The sequence below is a fragment of the Castor canadensis genome, chromosome X (genome assembly GCF_047511655.1).
Source record: "Castor canadensis chromosome X, mCasCan1.hap1v2, whole genome shotgun sequence".
Taxonomy (NCBI): domain Eukaryota; kingdom Metazoa; phylum Chordata; class Mammalia; order Rodentia; family Castoridae; genus Castor; species Castor canadensis.
This window is the reverse complement of record NC_133405.1, coordinates 134,517,091-134,531,889: the sequence shown is the minus strand read 5'-3', so window position 1 is coordinate 134,531,889 and position 14,799 is coordinate 134,517,091. Positions and strand designations below refer to the sequence as shown.

Here is a 14,799-nt window from a genome sequence, read left to right as displayed (position 1 = left end):
AGCTCAAGTAAACTTTGATTTTCCAGTTCCTAAATGTTATCTTTGAGACAAGAACAGGTGTTCTTCCATGGTCCTGACTCACTGGTCACCAGTTTTACTATTTTTTGACAATTTCAATAAAAACTTCATGAAGGCCACTAATAATATTAACCACAATGAAAATTTAAAATATGTACTTATAAATTTGATTCATCCCAATGCAGCTAAATTTGTTTTGCTCTGACATTGTTTCCATAAAATAGTAGAGAAGGTGCTCCACCTAGTTTTAGGGAATTATATTTCTGGGCTACCTATGAGGTTTGATGGAATAAAAGCAAGGTTTTTTTTTTTTTACACATTTTCTAAAGTCTACATTTAAAAATTATAAAGACTGGTGTTGGAATGAGTTCCCAGGTCACAGATGGTCTGAGCTCTGCTCGGCTATCCTGAGCTCTGGATTTATGAAGTGTTTTTACCCTAACTGTGCTCAGGTCTGCAAAGCATCCCTTATGCAGAATTCTAGAAATGTACAACACCTGGGGCAAAACAAAAACTGTGCAGACTTACAGTCATAATTTTAAGTATGGTTAATTTTCCCTAGAACATTAAAGTAGTCAAAAACTATCCAAAAAAAAAAGAAAAGTAGATATATTAGAACTTTTAATTATATTAAACTTAAATGCTGTATTTATACCAAGATAAATTCATCACTACCTTATTTTAGGTTAACTTAATTTAAAACTATGTAAGAGTGTCAGTTGATTGAGAGAAACCGTGAAACACAGTGATTCTCTTGGTTAAGAAAAAAAAGAGAGATGAGCAAAGGAGGTTTGAAGATAATGATTGATGAGTTTCCTCCACTTAAACCAGGGGCACACATTCCACCTTTGGCTTCAGGCTCTAGTAGGCCAAGCATGACACTAGTCCTTTTCAAATGTTGATTTTTTTTTCATCGTTGGTTTGGGGGATTAACTTTGAATTTTGTAAGATACTGCACTGCAATATAGTTAGTGTTGCTTACTGAGTCTTTGGTATCCCCTTAAATTTTGTATCCAGGCAGTGTCTCTCTTGCCTCCCCCTTGTCCCTGACCTGCCATGGCACCTTGGTTCTATAGCAAACACCTACATTCAACCTATCTTGTTCTCTTTGATCAGCATTCCACCCCCTCTGCTATTCTTTCACATTCCTGAGTCAAAGCGGGGAGGATCTATTTTAAGACCTTTGAGGAAAAGAGTGTATAACTCTAATAAATACACCAGACAAGCGATTTAAAAACTGTAAGTCTGGCATCTTTAGCACTAAGAATCTCTTCTAATCTCCCTTTGGCATCCCACTTTGGTTGAAGCCAAAATTAAGTAGACAAGCATAAGAAAAAATGATAAATTCTCCTTTCACTCCTGCAATTCTGATGTTGCATAAAGAAGGGAAAACCCAAATCAAAAAAACCCACTAAGTTCCCAAATATCATGAAATGTTTGCTCTTTCAAAACAGAAATAATAATAAACATTTTCTTGTTCTTGGTTTTATACTCTTTTGAAAACTCGTTTCTTTTCCTCTCCAAATTAAATCTTGTGCAGTTTCCACTTGACCTCCAGGAATCCCTAAAGCTTTATTTAGGTATGTGGACTGGAGTAAGGAACAGGCGCGTCAGGGAAAAAAAGTCAAAGCCTCTGCAATGAATAAGGGGCTTTGCTTTTAGACACAATGCCACAACTTGAAGTTGATGACTGTTCTCTTTTGCCATATTGAATGGTTGGCTGGACTCCAAAACAGAATGCAGCGATGCCCAAGTCTTTGGTAAATAGTTGCAATTGAACCAAATGGTGAAGTTTGAAATAACTTGAGAATACTTATTAACGTTTATTAAGTCTTTATTATAAACCATATACTAGTCTAAGAGCACAATGACACTGTAAAGTTGGTGCTACTTTTTATCTCTAGTCTACAGATGAGGAAACTGAGTCAGAGGGGCATTAATAAAGTTACCCAAGATTACACAACTAAAGCAGTAGAGCTGGAATTTGGATGTAGGAGATCTGGCTCTAAACTTGAAGTTTGTAACTAGTGTGTAAAACCTCAGGAGCAGGTGTTATCGATGGATAACTGACATCCAATGGGAACCAGTGCCATGTGTCAGTTTAGGGTACTGTAATTTGCCATCACTATAATCTATGGTTATGGTAATCTATTGCCCCTCTAACCCTTCATCACTACTTTTTAATTTAAGTGCCACCCCCAGCCTACTATTTAACAGCCTCTAAATAGGGAGTGTCCCCAGACGGCTGATATGTTCTCTGTTATGGGCAGGCCTTGGGGCTTTCTCTCCAAACACCTCCATCATCATCCAAGTTCACTGCAACTCCTTCCTCTTCTCAGAAATCATCCCTGAGACCGCAAGTCACCCCTCTTGCTTTTCTCCAAACTCCAAGTGATCTGGAACATTGGTTCCCTTCCCTTGTGAACACAAAGACATCTATTGAAGGTCAAAACACTTATTTTATGTCTTTGTGTGACTGTGAATATGTAGTATCCAATGAGGTTGTTCTGAGTCAGAAGGTCTTAGCCTCGCCTTCTCATCAGCAGCATGTGAGGAGTTTTTAAAACTCCCATTGTCCCGGGAACAAGGCATGGTGGCATGCGCCTATAATCCCAGCTACTCAGGAGGCAGAGATGGAAGGACCATAGCCTGAGGCTAGTTCAGGTAAAAGTGGGAGACTCTACCTGAAAATAAACTAAAAATAAGAAGAGACTGGGTTATAGCTCAAGTGGTAGAGCATTTGCTTGGCAAGCACTGGATGTTTAAGCTTCCTCTATTGAAACTGTGGATCTTGGACCAACTACACCAGTATCACCTACGAGTCTGAAATGCAGATTCTCAGACCTGCTCCCCAGTCCTACTGATAAAGAGGAGCATGTTACCAAGATCTGCGGGTGCTCTGTATGGACAGTAAAGTTTGGGAAGCATATGTTAAGGCACAATGAGAAGATCTACTGCTCAAGACTCAAAAGGCCACCAAAAATAAACACCCTTTCATTAATGGATATACTTCTACTTTCATGGCATCATCATCAGCCTTCTGGACTGTTCTTTGGCTTGTACCTAAAGGAAAACAAACAAAAACCTATTCTTTTCTCCTCTCTATGAGGTCAGCCTTGCCAAATGGCTTCTGTTCTCTGATAACACTCTTCCCTGACAACCACAGACTCATGGGAGCTCACCTTCATATCCTTGAAGCCCTGATACTCACCTAAGTCCTGGGTCTCAGGTCAGCTCATTTAGACAATACAATTCTATTTCCTACTCTTACAGGGACAGGGGTCAAAAGAGACTGCACCACTGTACGGGTTGACATGGGTTGAATATGTACACTACTTCCTCTTTTTAAGAGCAGAGAAAGAAAGGTTTAGTTCTTACTTTGGCATTTATATGCCAAAAGCATATTTGAAAACCACACAAAAATAATTCATATCAATGGTTCTTCAAAATACGAAATGTATCTATCTAATAATGTCACAGAAAAGGAGAAATTTCCCTAGTCAAAAATCAATGTGTTGGGTGTATATTTTCTAGCTTTCCCATAGAGTACTAACAAAATGTTTTAAGTGTGCCTTAATGAGATATTCACAAATACACATGCCACCATGTCTGTCTTCTAGCACAGGGGAGAGAAATAAGTGAGTTCATTAAAATTCTAGTAGCACATGAGCTGTTGAAAAAAAAACCCATTTGTTAGTTTAGATTAGAACCTATATCTTGACAATAATTACAAATCTAGTAAAACGTAAGGTGCAAGCCCAATTCTCTGATATAAAAAGCAAGGCCATGAAATGCCAGCCATTTATATTTTGGAGATATTTTTATTCACTCATGGCTCTTGGGGATTGAATCCTAGCAGAACATCTTATTTGAATCAGAATTTGGCTTGATAATCATTGGCTGAGACATGGACTTTTTAAAGTGTGTTTGAAAGGGTGACCCAATTACAAGACCTTCCCTGCTTAGCTAGAAATGGGGTGAGGCTGAATTTAGCAGAGCTATTAATATAATGACCTGGGAAGGAAGGGGCTGAACAATGTGAAATTCCTTTTCATAAAATTTCTCTAAATAATTTAATTTTAAATTCTCTGAAATAATTGGAAGTGCAAATTAATTCATCAGCTTTGATATTAGTACATAGGAATAATTTAACATGTATTGTCATTTCTAAGACACATCATTATTTTATTTGTGACTAAGAAAAAGAAAAAAAATCCTAGGAATTAAGACATGCCATTGATTGTAAGATTAATCTCAGTTTCAAAGATGATAAAATTCATGGGGAAATGTCCTAGAACTGCTGAAATTCAGTAAGCCAAATGCATAACATAAGGGGACCGTCTAATAAGAGAACAGGAGCAACTTTTCCTGTCACAAATTTCAGGCTTGGTATCATGGAGGTGATAGTGCTTCTGGCTCTGTAGTAACCATTGAGATTAACCAAAAAATCAGTCAAATGCAAAAATTTAGTGCTCTTTTAGGGGCCAAGTGGAGGCAAATCATAGCCTATGTCATGGTTTGCATTTTTCTCACTGCAAACGTGGGTGAATCGTAGAGACCAGCATGCATTTTCATCAAAAGAATATTGACTTTAAAGAATGGGAGAGCCAAGAAAGTGCACACCTCTCATTTCCAATGGGCACCAGGCCTCAGTGAAGGCTTGTCTTATGGTTTGGTAAGCATTGCTCCCAACTGGTAAGGCTGCACAAGTAAGACACCTCCAGCTGCTGCCTTACAGGCCCTAAGCATCATTACTGAGATTCTAGAAGTAGAATCACTATGTGAGATGATGGGTATCATAGTCCCTTAAGCTTTCTGCCAACAATTTTAGGGGTTTTTCCCAGTCAGCACAGTCATTAAGAACTTACCAACCCATACAGCTAGAGAAAGCTGAAAATGGGCCAGAAAAGTTTTATAAAGTGGTTTCTAATTTGATAAGTAGATTGGTAAGACTGAAACATTTTCTGGTTAGGTAGAGAGATCAGAGAGGCCAGAGAGTTGCCAAAATTCCATTTTAGTCACCCTGCATGGAGTTATGTAAGCATTTCTAATTCTTCAGAAAAAGAAAGAGAAACCCCCAAGTTAGCTTCAGAAGATGGAAAACTGGCATACTCACGATGATTGGGAAGCCTTCCTTCTGAGTAAATAGTCCACAACATCAGGGTCGGTCTCTAACAGGCTAATCAGCACTTCATTCTGGAGATCTGGGGGAACCTGGAGGAGCCAAATGTGGAGGCATAAATAGAACCATTCCAGAAAGAGGCAAGCATGGCTTTGTAAACTTTATGATGGTACAAAACAAGAGTCTTATTCTGAAGGGATGTAAGTCAGCATACAAGAGAGACACCTACACAGCCATGTTTATAGCAGTCCTATTCATAGTAACCAAACCATGGAATCAGCCTAGATACTCATAAACAGATGAGTAGATAGAGAAAATGTAGTATTTATGTGCAATGGAATAGTATTCAGCCATAAAGAAGAAGAAAATTATGTCTTTTACAGGAAAATGGATGGGACTGGAGATTATCATGTTTAGTAAAATGAGCCAGACTGAAAAAGACAAATATCACATGTTCTCTTTCATATGCAGAATCTAGACTTAAAAAAAGACATGAGTGTAAAATGGGGACTGTTTGGGAGGGAGTAACTAGAGGAAGGGAGAAAGTGAAAGGAGAGGGCAATGGGGGGTGGTTAAATATGATCGAAGTATTTCATATACAAATGTGAAAATAAAATAATAAAACTAGTTAAAATTGTTTTTAAAAGAAGGAGGGTGAGAAGAAAGAGTGATAGGGGGTGAATTTGATCAAGGCACATTATATGCATGTATGGAAATGTCACAATGAAGCCCCTTTGTACAATTAATACACACTAATAAAAAATTTAGAAAAAGTCATGAAAAAACAGCAGTTTACTGGCTAAAACCAAACCTACACCAACCCATAAAGCTGGTTTCATTCTTAGAAGAAACTGTGGCTTTGTGTGAGCAAATAATCATGGTTAAGAGATTTAAATGGTGTCCATAATTTACTGTCCAAGTTGGGGACACTTTCTAGAGTGACTTTGAATTATGCCAAGACAACAAGCACAAAACCGTCTTGGGCAGTTTTGGAGCAGGTAATCAATTTATTAAGAACCAGAGGCCTTGAATTCTAGTTCTGCCATGTATTAGCTGCAAGATCTGTGACAAGGTATATCCACAAAGACCTTTTGAAGTCTTGGCTTCCTCATCTGTAAAATCTGTAAAAGTTTCTCTCATTGCACAGACTGGTGATTGTGATTAAATGACCCATTTTTGGTTGAGAATTTAGAATAGTACTTGGTCAATGGAAAACACCCGAAAAGAAACAAAGCTTGCACTCTCTGTGCATGTGTCATGATCATTCAGTAACCGCTTTCTCTCCTTTCTTGCACCCTAGTCCAGCAACAATTAACATTTTTTTTGCTAGGTAATTGCACAGGCATCCCCTAGAACTATATAGATGAGCACACCATGTTTGTCTAAGCTGAACTCATGGTGCATTAGAAAATGGCTCTAAGTTACCCATGTGGAAATGTCCCACGGGAGAAGATAGAATCCAACTCGCTCTGAGTGATGGTTTTCTACTCCATAAATGTTGCAACCAGAAGAAACTCAAACCATTGAGAGAAAACAAATTTTCTGTCTCATTCTCTCACATATAGGCTCAGAGAGAAGATTTTTGTAAAAAAAAACCACAGGGACACGTCTTCTGAGAATCAGTGGTTGGTGGAAGAATTTGCCTTCTGCCTCTTGCAGAACTCAATTGTTCTTAAGCTCTGAAAAGCTGGAAACAATCTTATTAATAAAAACAAGGATGAAAAAGCAAGAAAATGCTTTCCTTCTCTCATAAATCTGTTTCTCCTACTTCATCCTGAATCTTCATTAAAGACTTTGCCAAACCTTCGTCACACAAGCTCAAACTCTCAGAGCTGTCTTTTAGCCTCTCTGTGTCCTCTCCCCTCTCTGTTCAGAGCCAAAATGTCCACTTGATTTCATCTCTGCTTCTTTTTTCCTCCCCCTTCCATCCCAACTGCAATGACCTAAGTTCAAGCCTTCACCACCCTTTTGTAGCAGTCATCTGTTGGCCATTACCAGCCTCCATGCCCCTTTTCTTATATAAGTTACACCCTAAGTTTCCTCTGGAAAACCAACTGCTCCCCAACATTTTGCACAAGGGTGAAGTGTGCACCCTAATCTAAGTCAACCAATCATTCCACTCCCAGACCACCATAATTGCCTGGGAAATGGGCATGAACTCCATATGAGGCAGTGGAAAGTCATGAGAATTTCTCAGAGGCTCTGAGAGAGAAGATGCAGGGTTGGTAGCCATGTGGGGCCCGAGGATTACACTGACAATTGAGTGAAAAACAAAAAATGGAGTAAGAAAGAAAAGAGAGTCTCTTGGTAGCATTGAGTCCTGGATCAAGCCATGCCTGAAGTCACATTTGATTTTCAGTCTTTTAGCTATATGAGCCCCTAAATTCCTCAAGCTGGTTTGAGTTTATAGAGGAAACAAAACATACATGCTTGATGGGCCTTTGATGTAACAGCTTGCTAACTTATGTACTACTTCCTTAAAATGTGCATCATAGTTCTCCACATGGTAGTCAGAATGTCTGATCAAGATACTTGCTTGTGCAAAACAATTTTCATCCTGGCAGCTGAAGCCCTCCATTTGCTCACTCTCTGAGGAGAGCCAGGATGTACTTCTCATCTTCTCTCCTGGCAATCATCCCCACACACTGTACTTCAATGCCATAGTGCTTCTCACTCTGCCATTCTCCCACCTTCCTTCCTTTCACTCATTGCATATGTATTTGGTGACTTTTTATTGAGTGCCAAGCCCTGGATGCTAGGATTCAGCTACAAACCAAATAGACAAGAATCCTGGTCCTCATGGAACTGACAACATATAGAGGAAGAAAATGGACAAAAACAAACATACAAGGAAAACATAGCATGGGTTCTGGGGAGAAAAACAAAGCAAAGAATGGCGATGGGAAATGTTGGGAGGGGTGCAGTTTTAAATAGTATGGCCAGGTAACAGAGAAGCTGATAGTTTAGCAGAGAATCAAGGTTGATGAAAGAGTTGGACAAAATCATTTCAAGCAGAAATAATCAACACTAAAAGTCTTCAGTCAGGAACAGTGAGGAGGCTACTGAAGTTGGAAGAGAGAGAGAGAGGAAGGAGGGGTGGTAGGAGAAGACCAGATGCTGTGGGGTCCTAGGGACCATGATAGGGACTTCTACTCCTATGTGAAGTGGGTGATGAGCTACTGGAGAGTTTGAGCTGATGACAAACACAAAGCATCATCACTCTTGCTGCTTAGTGTAAAGCAGATTGCAGGAAAGTCAGGGGTGAGACCAAGAGAGTAGACAGGGACTGTTGATGGAGCTGGATCAATGATGATAGCACTGAATCAGGATCATAAGATAACGAGAAATGTTTGGATCCCAAGGATAGTAAAGATAGAGATGATAGCTTTAGCTAATTTGTTGAATGTGAAGAAAGAGAATGAGATGGAGAGAGAGAAAGAGAGAGAGGGAGAAAAGGTGACTTCAACTTTTGGGGCCTAGGCAAGTAGAAGGATGAACTTGATATTGACTAGCAGTGGGAGGATAAAGCTGGGGGGAAGTTCAAGAGCTTGACATTGATATGATAATACTGGGAGGTTTATGAGACATCCAAGTAGAGATATCTAGTAGATGTTGGGAATAAAGATCTGGAGTTCAGGGTAGAGGGCTGGGCTGGGCATAGAAATTTGGGAGACACATAGAGGTGGAATTTAAAGCTCCAAGAACAAATGCAATGGCATGGGAATTAAAATGGAAAGAGAAGGGGTAAAGGTCAAGGCTGACATTTTATTTTCCTACTTTATTGAGCAAACTAAACAAATAAAAATCTGATTATTTTTAGTGTATTTTTCAAGCACTATGACCCAAAAGACATATGCTATTGTAACTGTTATATACTAACAGATAATATCTAAAGGATGAAAATGAAAAGAGAGAGAATAATTTTCATAAAATGAACAGCAGCTACGTCTTGTGGCGCACTTCTGGTAATCCTAGCACTCGGGAGACTGAGGTAGGAGCATCATGAGTTTGAGGCCAACCTGGGCTCCATAACAAGGCACTGCTGCCAAAACCAAAACCCAAACAAACAAAAACAAAACCAAAACTCAATGGTGGGGATGTAGCCTAGTGGTAGAATGCTTGCCTAACATGTGTAAGGCCATGGGTTCTGTGGCTAGCACTGCAAAAAAAAAAAAATCAATGCGGGGAGGAGGGATAAAGAAGAATGATGGAGGGGGTGAATTTGAGTATGATATATTTGATATATTATAAGGACATTTGTAAATGCCACAATGTACCCTCACCCAGCACAACAATAACAAAATTAAAACACACACACACACACACACACACACACACACGCACACGCACATGAACTCACAACCAAAAAACAGTGAAGGAAAAATAACACAGGCCCCAAATGTACACATTGGACTCATTTTTAAATGAGCAAATTAGGAAAACTGTTTGCATTTTTGTTCAGATAGTTTAATTTAAAGTTTTTTATGCTTAGACATGTAATAATTTTTTTCTCCTAGTACCAATCCTTTCCCACTGAAAAATAAACAAGAGTGCATGTCCTTTGGAGTGGTGTGAGCATTACAGTGTTAATTCTTTGAGAGTATATGGTGTGTCCAATGATAAATGATCAACTTGGATGATCAGAGTAATAACTTGCATCATTAGAATAGGTTACAGGAAGTATTATTTTAAAATACTTTTCCATAAATTTTTATTTTATTATTCTGCATTTTAAAGTTTTTACTCATTCAACTAGTCTTGACTGCCAACACTTCAGGATTATTGAGGGTTATTTTATGTAGCATATGTGAATCTTACTCGGTAACAAATGAAAAAAATAAGATTGGGAGTCTAAATCTATCTATAAGTTTTTAAAAAGACCATGATACAATTTTATCTTGTGAATCCATATATTATAGGAAGGGTTGATAATATTGTCCTTTGTATTATGCAAGATTAACTATAGTGTATAAAATTCATTGACAAATTAATTTATATCCCACCTTTGTTGCAAAATGATTTAAGAAGCCTTCAAAAATTCACATGATAAAATCACATTCTTTAACTGAAGAATGGCTCAGAAAACTGAGGCCAGTGAGAGAAGAAGGTAGGAAATTTGAAATGATGCCTGGAACTGATTTTTTAAAAAAATATTCATATAACAGCATCTAGTACTGCTTTCCCATGAGTCTTTTCATCTTTTCCTGTAATTGCACATTTCATTTCCTATCATTTAATGACAATTTAAAATTACAGGCTAAGTTCAATTGGATGAACATTCAGTTTCTATTAATTTACATACCTAATAGAGAAACAAAGCCAGCTAAAGGGACTGATAGGAAAGAGCAGTTTAAAATAAGTAGGAAGGAAAGAATCCAGGCAGACCACTTTTGCATAACTTTTCAGGAGTTTGGATGCTGTCAAAAGATACCTGACTGAATTCATGGTCCCCGAAGTTCATCTTTGGCCCTGCGACTTATAATGAAAGTAAGCTTAGACACACAAACCATGTTTAAGATTCCGTATCTACATTTGAAAATCTGACAGGCTTATGCTACCTGTCCCATTTTCCTTAATGAAAGTGTCATGGGGATCACAAAGGTTAACAAATTTGAAAATACCTTATTTGTTGCAAAGAAAGCTAGTAATAACAGGTTTTATTAGAAACAGATAATATAGGTCAAACATTTAAAAGAAAAAAAGGCAGATAACTTGGAGATGGACAACATTCATTATGTGATATTTTGTTTGTTTGCTTGCTTGTTTTGAGGCAGGGTTTCACTGTGTATCCTAGACTGGCCTTGAACTCATGATCCTCCTACCTCAGCCTCCCTAATGCTGGAATTATAGTCATGTGTCACCATGCTTGGCTTGTTCTGTGATTTTTATTTCTTGAGTAACAGTCATCCATCTCTGTCTCTTTTGCTTAACACTTCCGGTGAGTAATAAGTTATATGATTTCTCTCAACATATCTCTGCTCCTAACTTCCTTCTGAATTTCTAGAGTTACAGCCTGTGACCCCTAGACCCTCCAACTGCAATGGTTTTGAAACCAGACTCTGTACAGTCTCCCTCTTCTAATTCCTTCTCCTCCTCCAGACCTTGAGTCTTCCTTCTGGTTACATCACTAGAAGGCAAGTTTCCTAAAAGCAGGGATAGTCTGACTTGTTGGCCTGGAGCTGATACAAGCTCCTAATACTATAATTCTCTCTCAGCGAGCTTTCCTTGTAGCAACATCATGTGTGCCAGTCTTGGCCAAGGAACCCTGAGGGGGGTCATGTAGGAGCTTCTGGAAAAGATTTTCCTTCATATTGAAAAGACATGTATGAGAAGAAATGTCTTTCCTTGTCACTTGTTGCAATGACGGTGGTGAGAGATGCTAGCAACAACTGAAGCCATTTTGTAGCTGAAGATGGCAGACCAACAAGTATAAAGTGCCATTAATCTGCTACAACCATGCCCCTTGAGACTTCTTACTGTGTGAGATAATAAATCCTGATGTCTGAAGCCACCTGCAGTTGATTGCTCTCCTCCTTGCCAGTTAAATGCTCCCACAATGATGCCTCTTTTTCCTCCTTTAATTTGGCCTTCCTACATTTTTCTCCAGAAGCCCCCCTACTAGCACATCCATGACCCTCACTCACTCACCCTCCACTCACTGATTTGCTCAATTTTATGCTATTCTAGAACTCAAGCTAGGGTGGTCTATTCTACCTAAGGAATGATGTTGGAATGGCTAAAGATAATGCTGATAATAATACCAGACTTGGGTCTTCACAGTGTACACTGGTTATGCTGCCTTTATCTACACGCTTCTTTTTTTCTTATAAGTAGTGCCAATGCTTCTTTTTTTTTCTTATAGGCAGTAGTGTAAACTCCATGCTATTCATTTCTAGAGTGGGAAGACAAATTTCTTTTCCTGGCTGAAGGACAGTCAGAATTTTTCAAAGTTCCTAAGGTACTGTTTTCATCAACACACACACACACACACCCACCCACACACACACACACAAATCAAACCAAAAAGTATAGTTCAAAAATCAGGCAAATATTTCCTTCTTTTTTGTAATTTCACATATAGCAAAATGTAACCAAGTAGTAAGACAGTGAAAAACACACTTTTTTACTTAAGCAATTCTGCATGTTGAAATGAAGAAACAAAACCTAACTCAAAGTGATTCTCCACTTAATTTATCATTTTCCATCAAAATCTCTGTTGGGTTTTAGTCAACTATTTAGTCATTTTAGATATTTTCTAACCGTACCATTTATGGTTGTGTTTATCTGGAGACTGAACTCCTTAGATTTTACTGTGCTCCTTCAAAGCATAATGCTATTCAAAAAATCAAAAGAACTTTATACTCTCCTGCTTCAGAAAAATGTAAACACTGCACATATGAAGGAATAAAACTGTCACAATCAAAATCTACCCCATCAAATTAAAAAAGAAACCTTGAATGATTGCCTAGGGTATAACTACTATGAGGCAGCTTATTCCATAAACCACTGAGTGGAAAAAATGGTACAAGTTTTCTCCATTTACTAAGTCACCATAACAAGCCATGAAGTGCTCCTGGAAGAGCATTTCTCAGGACCCAACCCTACTGTACTTGCCACTGGGTGTTCCACACCAATCCACCACTTTCAACTTGACCAAGAAGGATACTTTGGCATTTAAAACTCTAACACTCATCAGCAAAAGTAAATTTCACTGGAAACCAGGATGACATTTTTCAGTTAACAAATACACTGAAAGAAATCATGTTGGGTATTTATGGGAGCAAAAGCTCAAACAAGGGTAAGCTCAGCCTTGAACCTTTTGTATGGCTCTGCTGTGACAAGTGGTTCTATATTTTAGGAGGATCTGGGTGCACTTGGATGCATTAAGTTCAACAAATATTTCTCAAGTGCCTGATACAAAGCAGGGAAAGTTTTTGGGCAATTGGGACAGCTCAGTGAACAAATACAGTGAACGATTCATGGGACAATCTTGGAGGATGGTTTAAGAAAGGAAGGCAAAAAAAAACTTGGTAGTCATCATTCCATAGAAACAAGCTAAAGGTGGCAGAAATGACTCAGGAGTGATATGCTTCTGCTCCCTTTCACCTGTGTATGATGCTGACTGCACAGGTGCTGTCTTTGCAGGCAGGGACAAGGTGACCAGGCTCCAGCAGGAACACAGATTGGCTGCTGAAGCCATGTGCTGGCCCGAACATCAAGTGGGCAAATGCTTTGATTAGTCCAGATGCATTAATGCTGTTAAGGATCTCCTTCATTCCCCCTTTGCAAATTGGCTCAAATGCATTTTCTTTGTCCACAAACAGACTCCATATCTGAGAAGCCATATCAAAGGGCCTCTTCCTTTCATGGAGAGGCCTCATGCTGTAGAAATAATTCATTTAGTTGCTGCATTACTTGAGCAAATGAACTTGGCTTACCCTCTCATGAAATGAAGGTAAATTTTAGGTAAGTCAATGATGTATGGAATAACTAGCCCAACCTGTGGCACAAAAATGGTTGTAATTTTTGCTCCATAAAAAAGGAAATGAAAAATCACATACAATTAGCAGGATATATTGGCAGGGGTGGTTTCTCACTTGATAATTTGGATGACTACTTGACTCCTTTTGACTTCGGCATGCAAGAGGTTATAAAATGCAACAGCAGGGAATGAAGAGAACATGAGGCAAAGCTTGGCTTCTGAGCTTGGAATCCTCATCACAGCTTCTAACCCTTGCTCCCAGTAGTGCTCATTTGAAATTTCCCATGTGCATTGAGCTGGTCCCAGCTAAGGCTGACAAGCAGTGGAGTGGGAATGCATGGCTTTCCCACGTCTCCCCTGCACTCTGGACTTTTCAACAGCCTACTAGGGTGGCGCCTTCTCTTTCTTGCCCTTTTGCCAGAAAAGTCCAAGTAGGAACCATGTACTATCAGCAGTTACAATGAGCTGACAGTTTTCTCCACTTTGCTTTGAAACTCTTATTAATTCCAAGAGCAATAAAACATTTTCTCTGAGATCCCCACTATCAGTTACAGAAGCAATAACTTCAGAACAAGTAGTGTGTCAATGATTTAGTTGGTGAATGATTACTCCTTAGGATACCAATGACCATTTCTAGAAATGACTCTTATCCATTATTTCCAGTGTTTCCAGAGATTATCAATGTATGTTAACCAGTTTTTAAATAGCTGTTGATGTCAGAAATGGGGGTCAGCTGGGCACTGGTGGCTCACATCTATAATCCTAGCCACTTGGAAGGTTAAGGCTGGGTGGATAGTGGTTCTAGGACAGCCCAGGCAAAAGGTTTATGAGAGCCCATCTCAACTGATAGCTGGGCATTGTGGCATGCACCTGTCATCCCAAGCTACAGTGGGAAGCATAAAATAGAAGAGTTGAGATCCAGGTCAGTCTTGGTAAAACGTGAGACCCCACCTCCAAAAGTAACCAGAGCAAAAAGGGCTGGGTGCATGGCTCAGGCGGTAGAGCACCTGCCTCACAAGCATAATGTCCTGAACTTAAACCCCAGTACTGCTAAAAAATGGTTGGTCATGAGTTGGATGTATAGGGATGTTAGGGGTAGGGCCAAAACAACAACAAAAGTATATTTTGTCTACCAATATAGAGTTGCAGTACTTATTCAACAAGTAATTACTGACCA

General features: G+C 39.0%; 1 protein-coding gene across 3 annotated transcripts in view; it reads right to left on the bottom strand.

Annotated features, from left to right (window-relative positions):
- The window catches only part of Arhgap6 (Rho GTPase activating protein 6), a 468,763-nt gene that overhangs the window by 10,297 nt on the left and 443,667 nt on the right, over positions 1 to 14,799 (bottom strand). For all 3 annotated transcript variants that reach the window (XM_074063388.1, XM_074063389.1, XM_074063390.1), the window contains exon 10: positions 5,135 to 5,232. In XM_074063388.1, the coding sequence (XP_073919489.1) occupies positions 5,135 to 5,232 (98 nt within the window). The remainder of the gene's footprint in view (positions 1 to 5,134; positions 5,233 to 14,799) is intronic.